At 43.4% G+C, this 19450-nt stretch overlaps 1 protein-coding gene across 1 annotated transcript in view; it reads right to left on the bottom strand.

Moving 5' to 3' along the window:
• The window catches only part of LOC147429373 (DET1 complexing ubiquitin ligase), a 35746-nt gene extending 28055 nt beyond the window's left edge, over positions 1-7691 (bottom strand). The window contains exons 1-5 of the mRNA XM_086495681.1: positions 7609-7691; positions 7498-7519; positions 7255-7374; positions 7100-7160; positions 6962-7023 (exon numbers count right to left, since the gene is read on the bottom strand). Of these exons, the coding sequence (XP_086351807.1) occupies positions 6962-7023; positions 7100-7160; positions 7255-7374; positions 7498-7519; positions 7609-7676 (333 nt within the window). The 5' untranslated portion in view covers positions 7677-7691. The remainder of the gene's footprint in view (positions 1-6961; positions 7024-7099; positions 7161-7254; positions 7375-7497; positions 7520-7608) is intronic.
• Positions 7692-19450: the final 11759 nt, after the last annotated feature.

The following is a 19450-nucleotide window of genomic DNA, read 5'->3' as shown; positions in this document are numbered from 1 at the left end:
CTTGAGCAGGAACAGGGGTAGCTAACTGCTACTCCAAAGCAAGCACTCGTGAGGGTCATAACCTCACCGTACAGGTGCAAAATCAGCGCTGTGTATGCGCTGTAAATTCACTGTTTTTCAGCCGTACGGACGCCAGGATCATTGGGAATCGTGCCCCACTGGCAAAGGACAGTTAGGGGACTGTTTGGGGCTGAAAACAGGGCAAAAACCAGTAAATACAGCGTGCTGAATTTACTGTTTTTGGACAGGAATCAGAGGGTATACGACAGTGCAAGCGAGTTCCAGCAGGGGAATTGGTTTCGCGCAAGTTTTGGGGCTGTTATGCTGCCGAAATTTGGCCAAATCAAATGGTATCTAGGTGGATACACGTGAAGGATTCCCAGGACCTTACCTTGTAATTTACCCTCCTAAAGAATAAAGAAATACCGAAAGGGGCGCCAATTTTGGGGCCTACAGGTTGTCGGCGTCTGCTCGGAGCATTCTAGATTCCGAGCCGTGTGTGTATTGAAGTGTTAATTCTCGTTACAGGTCTCCTTTGCAAAGTGCTCTGTGTGTGTGTTTAAGTAAAGAATTTCGAGTGAAAGCCAACGCCTACCGCCCTACGGGCCGGTTTCAGGTCGTGTATCCTTTTTTTTCTCTAGGTTGCTCTTTTTCATTCTACTTTCATTCCCAGAAGTCTGTTCGGCTCGTTGTGTCATGGCCTTATCTGTGGGGTAGGTCAAACTGCCAGAGTGAATGGCAAAGCCCCGCTTCGCATGACTCATCAACTCCTGAATAGAAGCTGACTTCTGTTCCAAGCAATGATCTCGGATCTCTGTAGGTAGACCCAAGGTAAACCGCTCAATCTGTTCTCTGAACGAGATCTTCTTGAATGAAGAGGCGGGTAGAAAAGAGCTCCAGAATCTTTCACAATAAGCATTGATTGTATCTTTCTTGGTCATCCGAAGATGGTTCCAAGCAGCTCATACATCTCGTTCATATTCTTGCGTCAACCAAGAAGAAATAAAAAGCTTCTTAAATTTCAGCCATTTAACTGGCGCACTCTTGTTAAAAGAAGCGTGGACCACCAAGTACGAGCATTCCCCTTAAGGTAAGAGGTAGCTCTCTGAATCTTGGAGTGCTCTGAATAGCGTCCTCCCGCGAAAGCGATGTCAAACTGCTGAATAAAAGACAAAGCCTTCGAAGCATCTGAGTATCCTGAAAAGTATCACACTTGATCGAGTGGCCACCTTCCTTAAACTCTCGGACTTTCTTGCTTTTATCTTCGAGAAAGTCATACTGATTGGCTTTGTAAAAATTCTTCTTGTTCGCATAAAACTTTCCGTCATCGGAATCTGAGCTGTCTGTAGACGAGTCCTCAGTAGAACTGTGAGTCTCTGGGCAAGATTTAGCCTTCTTTGCCTTTCTCTTGCCCTTTCCAAAGCGTTGCTTCTTGCTTCGCTTTTTACCTTTTCTGTCTTCTTCGCTCGAATCCGAGGAGCTAGAAGAACTGTCAGAAGAAGAAGAAGAAGAACTAGGTAGGTCTTCAAACTTGACGCACTTCTTCAATTTCTTTGCCTTGTCAAATGTCGACCGACGACCTAAATATCCCGGGAAGTCAGTGCCTTTTTGCCGTGCTTTTTGGCTTTCTTTTGCGTGTCAAAAAGCTGAGCAATCCGTGCATCAACCACGTTCTCCAGTTCCTTCTCCGTATATTTCTTGGAGGCAGAAGGTTTCTTGAGAGCAGGTTTCGGGAGTGGTGTTGTGGTTCTCTGCCACTCCATCTGTACCTCTTCCAAAGAGGTCTGGTTCATATATTTTGCCATCTTCGGGTCCTTGGCAAAATTGAGCATCATCTTTGTTGCATCGCCGATCAACTGGCGACGCTCTATCTCTCGCCGCTCCGCCCAAGTAGGCCAAGGCGGGCCATACTCTCTGCCTGAATCTTCGTTGTGATCCCAGCCCGCATCTCCAGATGCAGAGGGAGTCGACTGATCATTGCCTGAAGCCATAGGTGCCGCGGAAAAAAATTCGGGGATCGGATTTCCCGTAGAAGAGAAATCGGCCGTGCTCTGATACCACTGTAACAGACTTGGACACTCCAAGTCAAGAATCAACCGCGACAACACCAAATAACCACTTCAAAACAATTCACAGTGGCCCGGCGGAGTTCCGTGCCTAGAGATATTGGCCCCAAAGACTGGCGCCCCTTTCGGTATTTCTTTTTATATTAATCAATCATCAAAGTACAAGAGAGCGGTTAGGGTTTCACTCTCAGACTCTGCGTCCAGATGCTCTGAGAAGTGAGGCCCTCACCACTAATTTAAAGGTTACAAGGGATGCCCAAAAGCAAAGCCCCAAAAGCTTTTAAAATCAAAAGCATCAGTTCTCTCTCTCTCTTAGAGAGTCTTTTCTCTTTTTTTTTTTTTTAAAGCAAAAGCAAAATTCGCGTCACTCATCATTTTCCACAAAAAAAAAAATTTAATAATCTGCCTCCGCGATTTCCGGAATTTAGGGTTTCTGGCAAAAATTAGGGTTTGCAAGAATTTTAGGGTTTCGGCTGTCCGCCACGTCATCACTTTGTGACAGTTTCGGGCAGCCACATCATCACTTTGTGACACAGAAAGGGTCACAAGAAACCCGATTGCAGGTATTTTAAGAAAGAGCGGGATAGAAAGAAGGAAGCGCAAGAGAAGAAGAAGGAAGATGAGAAGAAAGGGGAAAAATCAGTAGGTGATTCCTCCAAGGATGCTGAAAATGCAAATGTATCCTCTAGTGTGGTCATTGAGAGTTGTCAGACGTTGAGGAAATTTTGATTGCAGCTTCATGCCCCTCAAATTTGGTGATAGCTAATGCAGAAGATATGCTTATCTCGAAGAAAGATGTCATTGATGCATTGTTTAGTGCTAATGATAGCCTATCACAGACTTGGATAGTAGATTCTTGTGCCTCTTTCCATGTGACTCCATCTCTAGAGTGTTTTGCTACATATGCTGCAGGCAATTATGGCAAGGTGTACCTTGGTGATAATTTTGCTTGCAATATTGAGGGAATGAGTACCATACGTTTGGCTCTTAATAATGGTCAAGAGCTTGTATTGAATAATGTAAGGTTTGTACCAAGCATTCAGAAAAGTTTGCTATCAGTTGGCCAGTTAGATGCACATGGTTATACTACCATCTTTGCTGGGGGTTCATGGAAGTTGCTTAAGGGCTCTATGCTTGTTGCAAAAGGGTCTAAAAGAAGTACTTTGTACTATCTTCGATGTAAAGCTTTGCCTGGCAAGTTTCTTGCTATTGCTGAAGTTGCTTCACATATGGAATTGTGGCATAAGAGACTTGGCCATATGAGCCAAAAGGGTATTGATGTGCTTTCCTCTTTGAAGAGGGTTCATGTAAAAGGCAAAAACTTAGATTTTAGATTTTTGTAACGATTGTCTTTATGAAAAGACAAAGAAATCTTCTTATTACTCTGGTGTCTCTTTCAAAGCTAATCCTCGATCTTATTCACTCCGATGTATGCACTATGCGTGTTAAGTCTTTTTGTGATGCATTGTATTTTGTTACATTTATTGATGATTGTATTAGGAAAGGATGGATGCATTTGTTGAAAAGTAAGAGTGAGACTTTTAATGCTTTTAAGAAGTTTCATGCTTTTGTCACTACTCAAAAGAGTGCTAAGCTTAAATGTCTCTGGTCGGACAATGGAGGAGAATATGTATCTGCTGAATTTCAGCGTTTTTGTCATGATAATGGGATCAAAAAGGAGTTGACAATCCCTTATAATCCGTCTTCGAATGGTGTGGTTGAGAGGTACAACCGTACTTTATGTGAAAGAGTGCGTTGCATGTTGTCCACCGCTAATCTTGCCCAAGAGTTTTGGGGGGAGGCATTAAAAACTGCAGTCCATATTTGCAATCGCTCTCCAAATAGTACGCTGAAAAAATGACATTCCAGAGAAGGTTTTGTCTGGCAAACCTGCTTCTTATGATCATTTGAAAGTATTTGGTTGCGAAACTTTTGTTCATGTACGCAATGACTTGAGAACAAAGCTTGATATGAAGTCCATTAAAGGAGTCTTCTTAGGTTATGAGGAAGAAGGTGACATGGACTATAGTGTGGTTACCACAAATTAGAAAGGTAATTCGCAGCCGAGATATAGTGTTCAATGAGACAAAATTGCTTAAGAATGCTACAAAATCTGATTCTGACAAGAAAACAATCAGATTTCACACTTTCGTGCCACCCATTGATGTTGAAAAAGAGCCTCATGATGCATTACCGCAAGCTGAAATTGATAATCAACCGGTTAACCTTGAGCCAGAAGAGGTAGGACATGATATTGATGCTCCTAATGAGGATGGACAGCCACCTGAATTGACTGAAAATGATTTTTAGCAGCATGATAGAGCTGAAAATGAGTTGCCTCATGATGTAGAACCGTTGCCTGAGAATGTAGATCATTGTGTACGCTGGTCAACTCGTTTGAGAAGGCAACCGCAGAGATTTAATCCCTCTTTGCATCATGTAATGTTGTCAGATGAGGGTGAACCTCTTACTTATAAAGAGGCTAAGTCATGTGAGTCGAGCAGTAAGTGGGAGCTTGCAATGGACGAGGAAATGAAATCATTGTATGCAAATGAGACTTGGGATCTTGTGCCATTGCCTAAAGGGAGAAAGGCTCTTCCTAACAAATGGGTGTACAAGATTAAGATTGTGGATGAAAAATCCAAGTACAAGGTAAGATTGGTTGCAAAAGGATATGCACACAAAGAATGAATTGATTTTCAAGAAATCTTTTTTCCTATTATAAAGCTTACAACGTTACGTGCCCTTTTTGCTCTCATTGTGGTGCTTGATTTGGAATTGAATCAAATGGATGTAAAGACAGCGTTTTTGCATGGTGACATTGAAGAGGACATACATGAAACAACCTAAAGGTTTTGTAGTTCCTTCAGGTGAGGAACTAGTATGTAAACTGAAAAGGGCTCTGTATGGTTTGAGACAATCATCACGGCAGTGGTATACGAAGTTTGACACTAATATGCTGACTCAAGGCTTTAAATGCAACCAAGCAGACCATTGTTTGTATACGAAAAGGGATGAAGATGGTAGTCCCATCATACTTGTTCTCTATGTTGATGACATGTTGTTTGCCGGGAAACATAAGACTAGTCTTGATGCTCTAAAGCGTAGGCTAAATTCAGCATTTGCTATAAAGGATTTGGGTGATGCAGAGCATATTTTGGGCATGCCTATTAAAAGAGATAAAAAGCTAAAATTGTTGTTTTTATCTCAAAAAAAGTACATTGCAGAAGTACTTGACAGATTTAATATGGCTAATGCTAAGCCTCTTGGAGTACCTTTACCTCCATACACTAAGCTTATCAAAGCAAATTGCCAAAAGGATGAGGTGGCATTGAAAGCAATGAAGGGAATCCCTTATGCATCAGCGTGTGGTTCTCTTAAGTATGCTATGGTTGTCACTCGTCCTGACATTGCTTATGCAGTGGGAGTTGTTAGTCGATACATGTCAAATCCTGGCAAAGCGCATTGGGAAGCTGTCAAATGCATTCTGAGATATTTGTGAGGTACACAATCACAGTGTATTTGTTATGGCAAAAGTGACTTAAAGTTGCAGGGATATTGTGATGTAGACATGGCAGGTGACATCGATACCAGAAAATCTACCAGTGGAAATGTATTTGCTATTGCTGGTGGTGCAGTCTCTTAGTGTTCTAGGTTGCAGAAAATTGTGGCACTGAGTACTACTGAAGCTGAATACATTTCAGCCACAGAGGCTTCAAAGGAGGCCATTTGGTTCGGCAGGCTTGCAAAAGAACTTGGCATGCTTGCTCATACTCCAGTATTGTGATGTGATAGCCGGAGTGCTGTCTATTTAGCCAAAAATGCAATGTTTCATGCGCGTACCAAACACATAGGTGTGCGGTACCACTTCAAACGTCAGGTATTGGAGGATTGTCTAGTTACCTTAATTAAGATCAATACACAGGATAACCATACATATGTTCTCAACGAGTCTTGCTAAGGCTCACCATGAGCACTGCATACAGCTAGTGGGAGTTGGTAAGCTTCAAGGCGTCATTTATGCCTTTAAGTGGGAGGTTGTTGGGTTAAAGGCCCTAAATGACCTCTTAATGTATATTTTTATACTTTGTCCAAGTTCAATGTAGGTTCACATTGAACCTGGACACATTTTTTAAAAGTCACTTATAATAAAGTGGAAATTCCCCAAATCGTGCGAGCCCTCTCTCTCTCTCTCTCTTGTTTTCAATCTGCAGCGCTTTTGCTCTCCTGCACTCACGCTTGGCTACACCCGGCCCAGACCTGCACTCCTTCACCTCGCGCATCTCCCGATAGCCTCTCCGTCTCGCTTTCACCCACTTTTAATACAATTGTGCCAGTAGAACAATGTGAAAAGGACCAGAGAGAAGACCCAAAATCCAAAGCATCCTTATGGGGAATGAGTGCCAATGGCATCTCTCAATTCATCTCAAGAACAGCTCTTACTTCATCCGATACATGGAGTGCAATTGCTCATACAACTCTAGTGAGAGACTTTTCTTGTGCCTAACCCCGCGCAGTCCATTACCTTAGCACACTCTCATTCAACTCCCACGGTAGAAACCAGCTGCAGTAAATTTAAAAATCCATTCCCGAAGGAAGTCCAATAGGGTAGGGACTTTCTGTGTGAGATTAAATACTGAATGACTAGCTAAAGAATCTCTCTCCTCAAGGCATTTGATCACTTGGAACAAAAACTTTATTTACGTAGATGAATCCTTAATAAGCCTAGATTCACCCTTAAAGGAAAGTGCAAGCAATAGACTCACGGTAATTACCAACAAGACAATATAACCTATTACAAATTATTTACACGGAGCATGGGACAAATGCTAATGATTGAGCAAGTTACACAGCTCATTTTGCAAATAAGACACGTTGACTATCTTGATCTTTACCTTTTCTTCCGATGATTGATGAAAATGTCGTAGCAGGATATTATTCACCTCCGTTGATATGACTGCAGTTTTAAAAATCCAAAAATGTAAAGAAAATAAAAGCATTTGAACCCAAAATCTGATCTTCCACACATATACCTTGATGTGCTGGTGGGATTGTTCTGTTATGAGTAGCATAATAAGTTGCAGGTGTCAGCTGCTGAAATACAAGAAACAACAGCGCTCTCTCTCTCTCTCTCTCTCTCTCTCTCTCTCTCTCTCTCTCTCTCACACACACACACACACACACATACCAAAGGATGAGATGGATCAGAGGGCCTCAATTGACTGAAATTGTGGGGGTTGTAAGAAGGCCAGTCCCCAAAAAGTGACCCCATTAGCAAGCCCAAGGCTGGATCATGCAGGAAACCGACCTGTAAAACAATGGACGAGAAGATCAACGCAAACTACGACTACCGGAACACAACCACGCGCGCAAAGGCTAGCCGATCAACCCAAGTTACCCAAAACAGACGGTCGTGAATTAAATGCCATACCTCGATACTTCGCGTTCGTGTTCTGCACTTAGAGCTCCAGCAGTAAATGACTCGCCTCCATACGCGTCTGATGTAACCCTGCAGAACTTTCCGCCGCCCCTTGCTAAATACGTGCGAAGTATGGAATCCTGATTCCTCAATGCATTTGAATTGAGGTGCAGCGATGCATCATAGTGCATAGGAGCGTTCTCTTCATCTATACTATCTACTGTCTATTACTAGTGTGGCCGGCGGCCTTCGGCCGTCTCTCTCTCTCCCCCCCTGTGTGCGCACTGTCCTCACTCTAGCCGGATAAAGGAAATTGAGACACGTGGCACTAGAAAACCAATCTCCTTAATATATAGTATAGATTGGCCTGTGGAAGGCCATAGGGTTGTTATTGCAAAGTTGTTGCAAATGTGAGGTCGTTGGATTTTTTGAGCCGATGCTTGTCGCGTGTCTAGGTTTACTAAAGGCATCGTGCAAAAGAAAAGAGTCTTTTTCGCTGGCAGCCCAGGTCGCGCAGAAGAGATGGCGGATGCAACCTGCAGGTCGTGCAAAAGAAAGGAGTGTTATTCGTTGTCAGTCTTATCGTCGTCCAGGTTGCGCACAGCTCTCAGGCTTCTCAACGTGCCGCTGCTAGAAAACGTGGCGCTGGTTCTGCTGGCAGAGGATATGGCGTGTGCGGTTGTTCTTCATGCGCTTTTAAAGTTGAAGGCGGGCGCAGGCTGCAGTTTCAAAGTTTCTGAGAGTGCATTGAATGCCGAGCTCTGTAGTCTTCAGTGAGTGGCAGAGTGTTGTCTTTATTCGAAGTGTCCGTGTGAGACTTGTTTGGAAGGCAGTCTTCTCGGTGATTATTTTGTGTAGCATGTTCTTTGTCTGCAACGAATTTTGCAACGCACTCCACGTGCTTCTTGTATCTTCTATAAAAGGCAAGATGAGATTGTAAACCGCACTGTGTAATTTGTGTGTCTTTTGTGCCAGCAAGTCTAAACGTCTAAGCTTTCAGCTGTTGTTGTCTATTGGGATATTGTCTATTTACTGTTCAATTCCTCTTGAGAAGCCTTGTGGGTTCCCATATCCTGTAATATTTAAATTTAAAGTGACTGTAGTTATTATATGCAAGGTTATGGGTTCTTCTCCCGAATTTTGTTGAAGCTTATGTTGTAGCTTTTGAGGATTCGAAGCTTTGTGAGCATGGTGTGAATTTCTCCGAGAACTTGTGTGTTGTGCCTTTGAGTACCTACACCAATTATTGGCTGGAGCTCCTCTATTGTCATGGCGTCTTCTAATGAAGGAAGTACAAGCAATGCCTTACCCAGCGATGCTGAGAGCATGGACTTCTCCGGAGGTTTGTTGCACTGGCTTGCTGGCAGTTTTTGTTAATGTTTTCGTACGACGATAATCGATTTACTACTTCATTGCCTCGAAGACTCATCGAAGGTATTGTCTTGTTGCGTGTCTGTGTCGCATATCTATTCCTGGTCCTGGGTTTTTTTCCCTGCTGGTGAACCACTCAAGAGTATTGGCTTGTGCTTGTGTTGAATGTGCACTCCTGCTGTTGTTTTTTTTCCTTGCGTACATTTATTTCCAAAGGTGTGGCTTATGATGTTGTAGATGGTGCACTTACCTTATAGATTCCCTTTCTATCTTTACTTGGCTGGCGATTTTTTTCATGCTCTCAGACCCTTATTTGACCTGTTGACGAGTTCAAGGGCTCTGATGTGGCATTGGCCGTCTATCTTAATAAATGATAAGGTTTCCCTCATCCATTAATTGCTAGCAACAAATGCTCTCTTTATCTACCTAATGCATGCGCATATCATTGCTTTATAGAGGGAAGGAATGTTTCTTTCTATTTTAAATGCATAAGTAACAAGGTTAAATCATCTATGCTTCCTCAACAAAATCGTGTGTGAGCGGACGCAATGAGCATTGCCTTGTGTTGGTGTTCAATGTTCGCTCCTGCTAGTGTTTTTTTTCCTTGCATACGAGTGGTGCAGTCGAGATTGACGCAGTGGCATGTTCGTTGTTTCTTGTGAGGTGGTCCCACTTGTCGTTGTGGCTGACTGTTGTTCCGTTCGCTTGTGATTCATGAGCAGAACCACTGATTGAACTGGTTGCTTTTTGCTTGCCAGTCAGCTTTGCCGCATATCAACATTGTTTTTTCCCTGTAATGTGCTTCGACAAACGCTCGCACTGGCTCGGAAAGTTGTTTATGGACATGAATGTTTTAACTTAGACTGCTAGGTGTAGGTTGTGCCCTTGGATTGATGTGCGTAGCCGCCGCTTACCATGCATGCCAACAAAGTGTTATATTGGTTGCTGGTCTATTATGTTATGGCTAGATTGAGTTTGGCCTAATTGGTATTTTATTGAACTTTATGAAACAATCTTGGTAGGCTAAATGGCATGTTGCGATAGACGGCTCTGGAGCTATTGCTCATGAAGTGATTATTTTTACTGAATTAATTTGTGTTGGCCTTCATTATTTGAGTGAGCCCTCATTTTCAAAGCCATTTTAGAGTCTCAGCTTGTAGAGTTCTTGTGTGTGTTTGTGTGTGTGTGTGTGTGTGTGTGTGTGTGTGTGTGTGTGTGTTTGAGAGAGAGAGAGAGAGAGAGAGGTCTGTTTCCCCACTGATGTAGTAAGGATATGGTAGTTTTTAGCAATACTTCTTGTGGATCTTGAGGTGTATATCTTGTTCGCCATGTCTACCATAATAGCCTACACTAGTCCCCATGATGCACGATAGCCATTTGCATTAACTTCCCCATGGACAACTTTCCTTATTTTATCATGGCTGCTCAATGAGTTGTATTATCGTGCTTGTCTTACCTACCGATAGATGGGGGGAGTAAGGATGTTTTGTCATGTTCATGAAAGTGCCAACTTTGATAGGTTTTCATGGGACAGATATAGTGTGTACTCTAGTATAAAGCATCCAGACTGAGGAAATTGAAATTGTAGAGTTTAGATCGTGACATGCGGTGCAAGATTACGAGTGCAAAATAGCACATCTAATGGTTGTCGAGGTCCTGTACTTGGAAAATAGTGGTTGGTTAGTAGTTGTTTTGGTATGTGGAGTCGATCCATGATTCTTACTTTAAATGTACCATCAAGTATATTATTATTGTAGGTGGGGCCTTGTATAGAGATCTGTACAGTTCTCGTTGCATTTACCTTTTCACAGAGAGAGAGAGAGAGAGAGAGAGAGAGAGAGAGAGATCCTGGAGAGGTGTGGAAGAGATGAGTGAAGATTTAATGAATGGCTTTGGTTTTCCCAAGTTGTATGATTGACATAAGCTGTTTTAGCTAACTGATCATCATTTCGCCTCATGTATCAGTAGTGTGTGACCTTCCCGTGCTTTTCATTCTAGCATCCGCTTGGAACTGAGGCGCACGCTATCTGTTGCGAGGGCTTACATTCTTCGCTAGCCAGATTTGGAGCGCTTCCTGCATGTTTCATTCGAGCGTCCGCTTGAAGTTGAAGCGCACGTGTTCTATTACGAGAGCTTGCTCATGGTCGTTGTCGGCGTCTAGTTGTGTCCTAACTACCTTGTGCTCCGTACCAGACAGTTGGCCAGTTGCCCTGCATTTTGTGCCTAGGGATTCTGCACCTGGCCTTCCGATGTGGCGCCGCAAGCCATGCTCCGTACTTTGAAGAACTTTGTTTCTATGGCTTGGTTTTCCTTGATTTTGGCGAGTTTCATGCCTGTTGGTCGTTCTTATCCACGTTTTGCTTTGCTCAACCAGTCAATGTTTGCTTAAGTTGTTGCTTCATTTTCTTGTGCTATTGTAGAGCTACATAGATTTGTTGAAATTCCTCCATGTCCTACAGACAAGCGTTCGTCTCGCAGCCAGCACTAGCGAGCTCTGCTGAGTCACCCCCAAATTCGGATTACGAGCAAAGCGTAGCTGCGAAGAAGGCGTGCTCTACTTCAAGAAAGCCCTGGTAGCCATCCTGCTAGCAGCACAGGTATGGCTAACGCATACATTTACTCTTTCTGAACTAGTCTTGGCGTACTTATGATGTCCTCTGTTGCAGTCCACTCTTGACTGTCGCATCGCATTAAGATGGTGATTCGTTTCTTTTCTAGCCATAGTAGATTTGTCACTAAAAGAGGAGTGCGAACAAGCACCATCTTCATCTCAATAGCAGCTTGCTTGCCCAGCTCATGAATTAGACATAGCTGGAGTCTCATTCCCTCAAGTTGGTGAATCTTCAGCTGCTCGCAATGTCTTTGATGGTGGCAGGCTGCAGGACAAAGGGAAAAGCTTGATAGTCAAGGAAGTCTTGCCACTGTTCGTGATTGGTGATATAGATGAGGGCAGCAAACCTTTCTCCATAGAGGGGAAAATCTTGAACTGCTACGGCACATTCCGTTCTATCTCCCTTGGGCAAAAGAAAAGCGCACGTTACTTCAAATTCGACATTGTCGATGCCGTTTGCATCGACATGATCACGGTCGTCATTGCAGATCCCTTCATCGAGACCTACACCAAGGAACTCAAGATTGGCTTGTTTGTCAGAATTGATTGTCCACTTGTGAGGGCTAAAAAACGTAATGATGCTGGATCAGCTTTATTTTCCTTGCATGTCGATGCATCGACAACGATTCGAGCTTGTGATCCATTCCACGAGAGGATTGGCACCACATTCGGAGATTTGGTTGTTGTTGATGGCCCGACCCCAGAAGACAAAGCAATTGTGCGTATAAAAAACATTAGCTTCATGTTTTGTTCGCAGTAAAGCTGACAAACCTTTTGTCGTATACAGGTGAGCTTTGTCAACTCCCGAAAGGATGACTATGATCGAATCATGGCCCAAATGGCTAGGGAGGACATTGTCATGTTTGTGGCTAGGAATATTGGTCTCTTTGTTGGCAAGGTGTGCACATTATCTGTTTTGGACCTCACAACTTTGGTTCCCGTGCGAGGAGAACGCTTAAAACAAGAACTGACAGCAATGTTTCACAAAGAGTGTGAGATTCTTGGCTACAATAGAGAGGTGACTTTGCATGCTTTGTACTCAACTAGATAAAGACGTCTTTAGTGGTCTTCACGCTTTTATCCTTTGTAGGTGGTGGGGACTTTGCGCTTTGTGAACTTCAATAGAGCTCTCTTGCATTCCCGATGCTCAGTCTGTGACTCCCCAAAGGTGAAGAAGGTTGGAAGTCAAATGTACTGTTCTCTTTGCAATAAAGAGAGCATCATTAACACGACCCTCAAGCTAGAGGCACAAATCCGAAGTAGGGTTGATAAGCGTGCTATGTCAGTTCAAGTGTCAGGGTCTATGGTGGATCGTCTTCTAAACTTGCCAAGGAGCTTCAAGGAGATCTACATGGAGAGCATTCCAGAGGCAAGGGATATTTTATCAGCGTCTACTATTGAGGGTGTGTTCAAAATTGGCACAAATGGATCTATGATATCTTTCACTCCTCTATTCGAAACCTAGATGCTTTGAGAATATGAATTTGCCATAGCTTTTGGTCTTTCCCATGAATAACAACGCTTTCCTTGTCTGGACCATTGTAAAGTCCGTGAAATTAAATTTTGGCTTGTCCATTGTATATCCCAATTTCATAAGAGAGTCCTTTGCTTCTTTTGACCCTTGTCACCGTAGTCTCTCTTCATAACTTGCTTTCCTACTCTTCCTTCCTCTCCATCTTTCTAAGCTTTCAAAGCACAAACTCTCTCTCTCTCTCTCTCTCTCTCTCTCTCTCTCTCTCTCTCATTCTCATGTATCGCATAAATAGTTTTATGTTTGGTCAATGGACCCCGGAATCCGACCATCGCACCTTATGTATTGACCTTTCATGTGGAGAAGCAACTAAGCATGATAATCTCAGCCAAAGGAAAGAGAATTTATCACTATGTATGGATTTCAAACGGGCACCAATGTACATTGAAATGGTTGAGCAAAAATTATGGATGACAAAGCTTCAATGTGATGCACCATTGGAAATTAAATGGGAAGCTTTCAAGAAAGCTATTTGTTCTTGTGCGGAAGAATGCTTTGCCATAAAGCATCTCCATGGTATCAACAAAGATAGATCACGCAAAAGGTGGTTTGATAAAGAATGTCAAGATGCTCGAAAGTCCTTGATAAAGCTTGATGCAACTATGGACAAAGACAACTATCAAAGTCATTTGCATACATACAAGGCATTGATTCAAAAGAAGAGAAGAAGATGGGAAGTAAAGCAACAAGAATTTCAAGTCCAAGAAAAGGCACATGCATGTGGAAGATTTTGGAGAAACTTGAGAGGCAAGCGGGTTGAGAATTTTGGTAACTTGAGTCTAGTGGATATGTACACACATTGTAGGCATCTATATGAGCAAGAAAATACTGAAAAAATGCCATTTTATGGTTCACTCCCATGTATGACGTCTTTTTTTACTATTGAGGATGTATGCGGTGGGCTTGAAAAGTTGGCCACTCGCAAAGCGGGAGATCTTCAAGGTATCAAGCCGGAGATGATCAAATGGACGGGAGATTTTACCCATGAGTGGATGTGTGATATGTTCAACCTTGCACTTCAACATGGTATGCCTTATGATTGGAGTACTAATTGGGTTAAGCCTTTGCATAAAGGAGGGGATGTAAAGAATGTAAGCAACTACCGGACTATAATGATTGGGTCTCTTATGGCAAAGTTGTTTGGGTGCATAATGGAGATGAAATTGAGTGATTGGGCTGAAGAGAATGACAAGCGTGCAAAGGGACAAGCGGGTTTTCGTCGATGCCATAGCACCATTGATCATCTTGTCACTCTTCGTGTTCTCATGGAGGAAAGTCGGTTGAAAGGCAAGAGATTGTATTGTTGTTTTGTGGACTTTAAGAAAGCCTTTGATATGATTCCACGTAACAATTTGTGGAGAAGGATGGAAGAACTCCAAGTGCCAAGTGAGTTTATGCTTGCGGTTTCTCGAATCTATGAGAAGGTGATTTGTCAATTGCGCATGGGAAGAGAAATTTCAGAAATTGTTGTAAGCACTATTGGGGTTAAACAAGGATGTCCATTGTCACCAACTCTCTTTGGTCTATGCATCGATCAATTGGAACAAATGGTACTTGACTTTATGCAAGAAGAAGGCATTGAAGAGGTCACTATTTGCAATGCGGTAATCATGCTTTTGTTGTATGCGGATGATGTAGTGCTTCTAGCACACACTTTAGAAGATGCACAAAAGCTTATGGTTGTCCTTGAGAACTTTTGCTTGCATAGTGGGCTGATTGTAAATGAATCCAAAACAAAGGTTATGCTTGTGAAAACCAACCATAAGGAGAAGCCATGCATTGTGTACAACAACGAGACACTTGAAGTTGTTGAGAGCTTTAAGTACCTTGGCCTTGAGGTTCCATCCAATCACAAGTGGCATGAATGTGCTATGCGTCGTTTGGAAGCGGGAAAGAGAGCATATTATGCATTTGAGAACATGTGTTATGCGGGAAACATCAAGTGTTGGGTTCTCAAGAAGTATCTTTTTGATGCATTGGTGACACCGGTTCTTCTTTATGGAGTTGAAGTGTGGGGCGGGAGCATCTCAAAGTCTACTTGGAAAGAGTTTGAAAATGTCCAAAAGCGTTTTCTTACAAACTTTCTCCAAGTTAAGACACAAACACCATATATGCTCCTACTTCTTGAGTCGGGATCTCTTCCAATTGAGGTTATGGGTGGAAAGGGTTGTGGAGTACATGATAAAGATGCGTCAAAACCCCTCACATCGACTTCCTACAATTGCATGGGAAGCAAGCAAAAAAGTTCAAAAGACGCATAAAAGCAAGATCTTGAGCACGGGATGGATGCAAGACATAAAGAAGTGGTTTGGGAGATGGGATGCATTACACTTGCTACATGATGCTTCAATTGACTCTCAAGTGAATGAAGCTTTTCTACAACGCCAATGTATTACGGCTTGGGAGAAATCCGGTGGGTCACGCTTCATACATTACACCACCTATATTGCCCCCAACTACAAAACCATGTTCTTCGCTGAGAGAGGAAACCGTACTCACACTTACATGCTTGAGCCTATTCCCTTGTCCGCGATACGCACTATCGCAGCAATTCGGCTTAGCTCCCATTTCCTTCGATGCGAGATAGGGCGTTGGGGCAATGGAGAAGAGTCAAATCGATTGTGCACATTATGCTCACTGCAAGTTCGAGAGTCTGAGTACCACACACTACTAGAGTGCTCAGCTTTTGATCACATCCGAACTTGCTTCTCTCACATTTTCAGCCATAACTTAGACCTACACACTTTCCTCTCCCAGCCAAAAAGTGGGCTCTCCATTGCGACTCTCATCACTACAATTTTGGAGCATCGAGAGTCACTCATCAGCCATACACATACTACATCACATGTAACTTTGGTCCCATAGGTCATATTTGACCTTCGAGGACGATAATAAAATCTATCTATCTATCTATCTCTCTCTCTCTCTCTCTCTCTCTCTCACACACACACACACACACACACACACACGTGCACGTGCGCGGACACACACACACACACACACACAAAAACACACACACAGAACATAGCTAGAGATTCACAAGCTTTGCTTGGCTTCGCAATGACTCGCTTGGGCTGTTGCAATGTCGACGCCGTTTTTGCGTCGCACTTTCCGAACAATCCAGACATTTTGACCGCACTACATCATCTCCAAAAAGCAGTAGGCGCACCTCATGAGCTTCGATCAAATTTGCTCAACAACTTGTTTGAGGGCTTCTTGGTTGAAAGACGTGTTGTCCCGGGTGCATGCCTCTTCTTCCCGGCCAACAAGGCCAATACAGCAACGACAACCGTAGAATTCTCATCTTTGTATTCAACATGCACCAATTCACTCACTCTTAGTCTTGACGTATCGACGGCCTTCGCTTATTTTGTGAGCTGCAGGTTAAAAGTATACTTGAAAAGGAATGAAAGCATGAGAACACTGATCTTGGGGATGCCATCGAAATCATTTCTTGCAAAGGGCATTTTGCTTTCTGAAACAAGCAATGACATTGCATACCTTCTCGCCCTCACGGCGCACCCAAGCCGTGCGCGCGCTGTCTGGAAAGAAGATGAGGTGGCCGCTTTGCATCAGTTATGTTTGCTGAATGAGTCTTTGCCTGATGTTGAGATAGTCCGCATCTACCAAGATACACCAACCCAAGCCGTGAAATGTAAGCTTTCACGCCTGAAGAAAGAACATGGTCTGGTCATTGGTGCGCAGACACAACACGCCAATGCTAGTCTGAGCAAGCCGATCAAGACATATATCAAAACCATCAAAGACACGCCCATTACACCATGCGAAAAATGTGGACGCTTGCTTTTTCACCGTCAACCAACACGCCAGCTTCTACCTTCAGATGCAGAATCCACTTCAAGGAAGCGAAGATGTTATGGGGACGCATTTGCTTGCGCTCGATGCAAGAAACACTTGTCGAGTGATAGTAAACGTTTATGGGCCTTGCAAGAGGTAGGGTTCAATCCAGCACTTCCATACGTGTCGGACCTGAACGCCGTAGAGGCACGCTTGGTCTCCATTCATATCCCCTTCGCTAAGATACGTGAGCTTACATACGATGGCCAGTATGGGCTTAGAGGTAGTGTCGTCAATGTGATTGCCAACTTGGAAAAGGGCCATGATGTGCTACCTCGCTTCATTGAGGATGAGGCTTCTGTTCTTGTGGGAATCAAACAAAAACTTGAATACGATAGATGTTACTTAAGCGGCGTTGTGCGGCCTCTGCTCACGATGCGTGCAACCACTACGCTGCTACCCACACCTCTCTACATGCGAGAAGGTGTCACCATCAACAACAAGTGGCTCATGCATCTTTCTAGCCTAAGTGTAGCTCCTGCGAATACCCTTAGCGACACTACACCCAATGGTGAGGTTGAGGAAGAGCAGACTGATGTCATGCTTCACGGGGTCACAAGTGCGGCAGAGGTTGTTGATTATAGTGGCAAGGTTCTTCATGTTGCACCTTGCGAGGGCAATTATCCATTGAGCATTTTCAAAGACGAGTATTGCGAGGAATTGAGTTTCCCAACGCTTTTCTTTGGGTCCCCTAGAAGATATAGAGAAGCCACAACGAAAGATTACCAAGCAATTGCAAAGTGGGAGCTCATGAATGTTGATAGAAGGTTCACATTGAGCATCGAGAATTTATTTTTCAAGTCTATCAAAATTATGTCACGCCAAGTTGCTTCCTCTGTTTGGGTGCGAATGCGCAAGGGAAAGCTAGCCAGTGCAACGTTGACTGCAAGACAAGTAGTAGAAGACACAAACATAGAGAGACTTCTCAGCTCAAGACTAGGCTTTAGAGACTTCGAGGCACTCCGCACATCCCCTGACTATAAGGAAAAGATGAAAAAGAATGTTTTCGCAATGATTCGACAACTTGGACCACCTACATTTTTTGTCACGTTCTCCTCCGCAGAGCGGAGATGGAAAGAGCTTCTTGCTGCACTGAAGAAGCTGGTCCCACTGAGCCAAGAGCCCGGGGAGAGTTTGAGCTCATACCAGCGTCGGCTTATTCGTGTCGATCCCATTACGATCGCTTGTTTCTACGTCAATAGGTTTAACGCAATGAAACGCTTGTTGCGCGCTGATTCCTCCATATGTGGCAAGATACGAGACTTCTTCTTCATCACAAAGTTCCAAAGCCGCGGTAGCCAGCATGATCATGGTTTGATGTGGCTAGAGAATGCTCCGTCACTCACGACCCACTCAGATGAAGATATTGTGATGTTCGTAGATACCCACATCAGCACAAATGGAGCCCTCTTGTCAAATGACCTTTCTGAAGCTCACAAGCACAAGCATCACAAGACTTGCCAAAAGAAGAGCAAAAGTAGTCGCTTTGGTTTCCCACGTTTCCCCATGCCGTTTACAACTATTTTTAGGCAAGGAATACTTGAGGCAAACATGGCTATACAAGGTAAGCTTTACTTGCAACAAGTCAAAAGACAACTTAGCCAAATTGATTTACAAAATGCCACTACATTTGAAGAATGGCTAAAACAAATAGAACTCTCCATGGAACAGTACTTGCTTGCATTGCAAGCGACTATCTCAGGCCCCACTATTTTCCTCAGACGCAAACCAACCGATATATTCACAAACAACTTCAACAAAACAATAGCTTTGCTTTGGGATGCGAACACAGATATACAGTTTGTGCTAAACGCACATGGAGCAGCAAGCTATTGCACTTCATACATGACGAAAATGGACAACACATTGATAGAAGCAATCAAGACACAAGTCGATGCCTGTGTCGCAAACAATGCAACAACATTAGAGAGACTACGAAAAGTTGGTAGCGCAATCCTTAACACACAACAAATTAGTTCACAACAAGCTGCTTACATCTGCCTCTCACTTCCATTGTATAGCTCCTCTAGAGAATTCATGTACACAAACACTAATCCACCTAAAGAGCATGCTCTAGTCCTAAAAATAAAGAATGCCTTGCAAAAATTGCACCCTGACACAACAGAAATATTCTCTGCCTCCATCATTGACAAATATGCCTCCAGACCTCGCTCCTTCTTCACCATATGCTTGGCTCAGTTTGTATCCACAACTAGAAACCCCTCCAGACTTGACAAGCTGCTGCGAAGGGCACGCATCATACGTTATGTTAGATATAGTAAAGCCAAAGACCCTGAAAACCACTACAGAGAACAATGCCTTCTCTTCTTTCCATGGTCAAGAAATGAGAATCAGCACCTGCGTGAAGGCTTGTCCTGGATCGATGTCTACACTTCGAACATCGAGACAGTGAAAAACAATTTGTTGTCGAACCAACTTCACTAGACAAATTCGCTACAATCATCACAACATCACGTAGCACAAACAATCCAAGTTCCTTGAACAATTCCGACAATGCCAACGTGATGATCAATACCCCATCGAAGCAACCGACCAAGAAACCATTTGCTTTACATTTTTCCAAACACATTGGC

Source organism: Adiantum capillus-veneris, chromosome 22 (genome assembly GCF_014529385.1).
Source record: "Adiantum capillus-veneris isolate H3 chromosome 22, ASM1452938v2, whole genome shotgun sequence".
Classification (NCBI taxonomy): Eukaryota; Viridiplantae; Streptophyta; class Polypodiopsida; order Polypodiales; family Pteridaceae; genus Adiantum; species Adiantum capillus-veneris.
The sequence above is the reverse complement of the archived record's forward strand: the minus strand, read 5'-3'. Positions and strand labels throughout refer to the sequence as shown.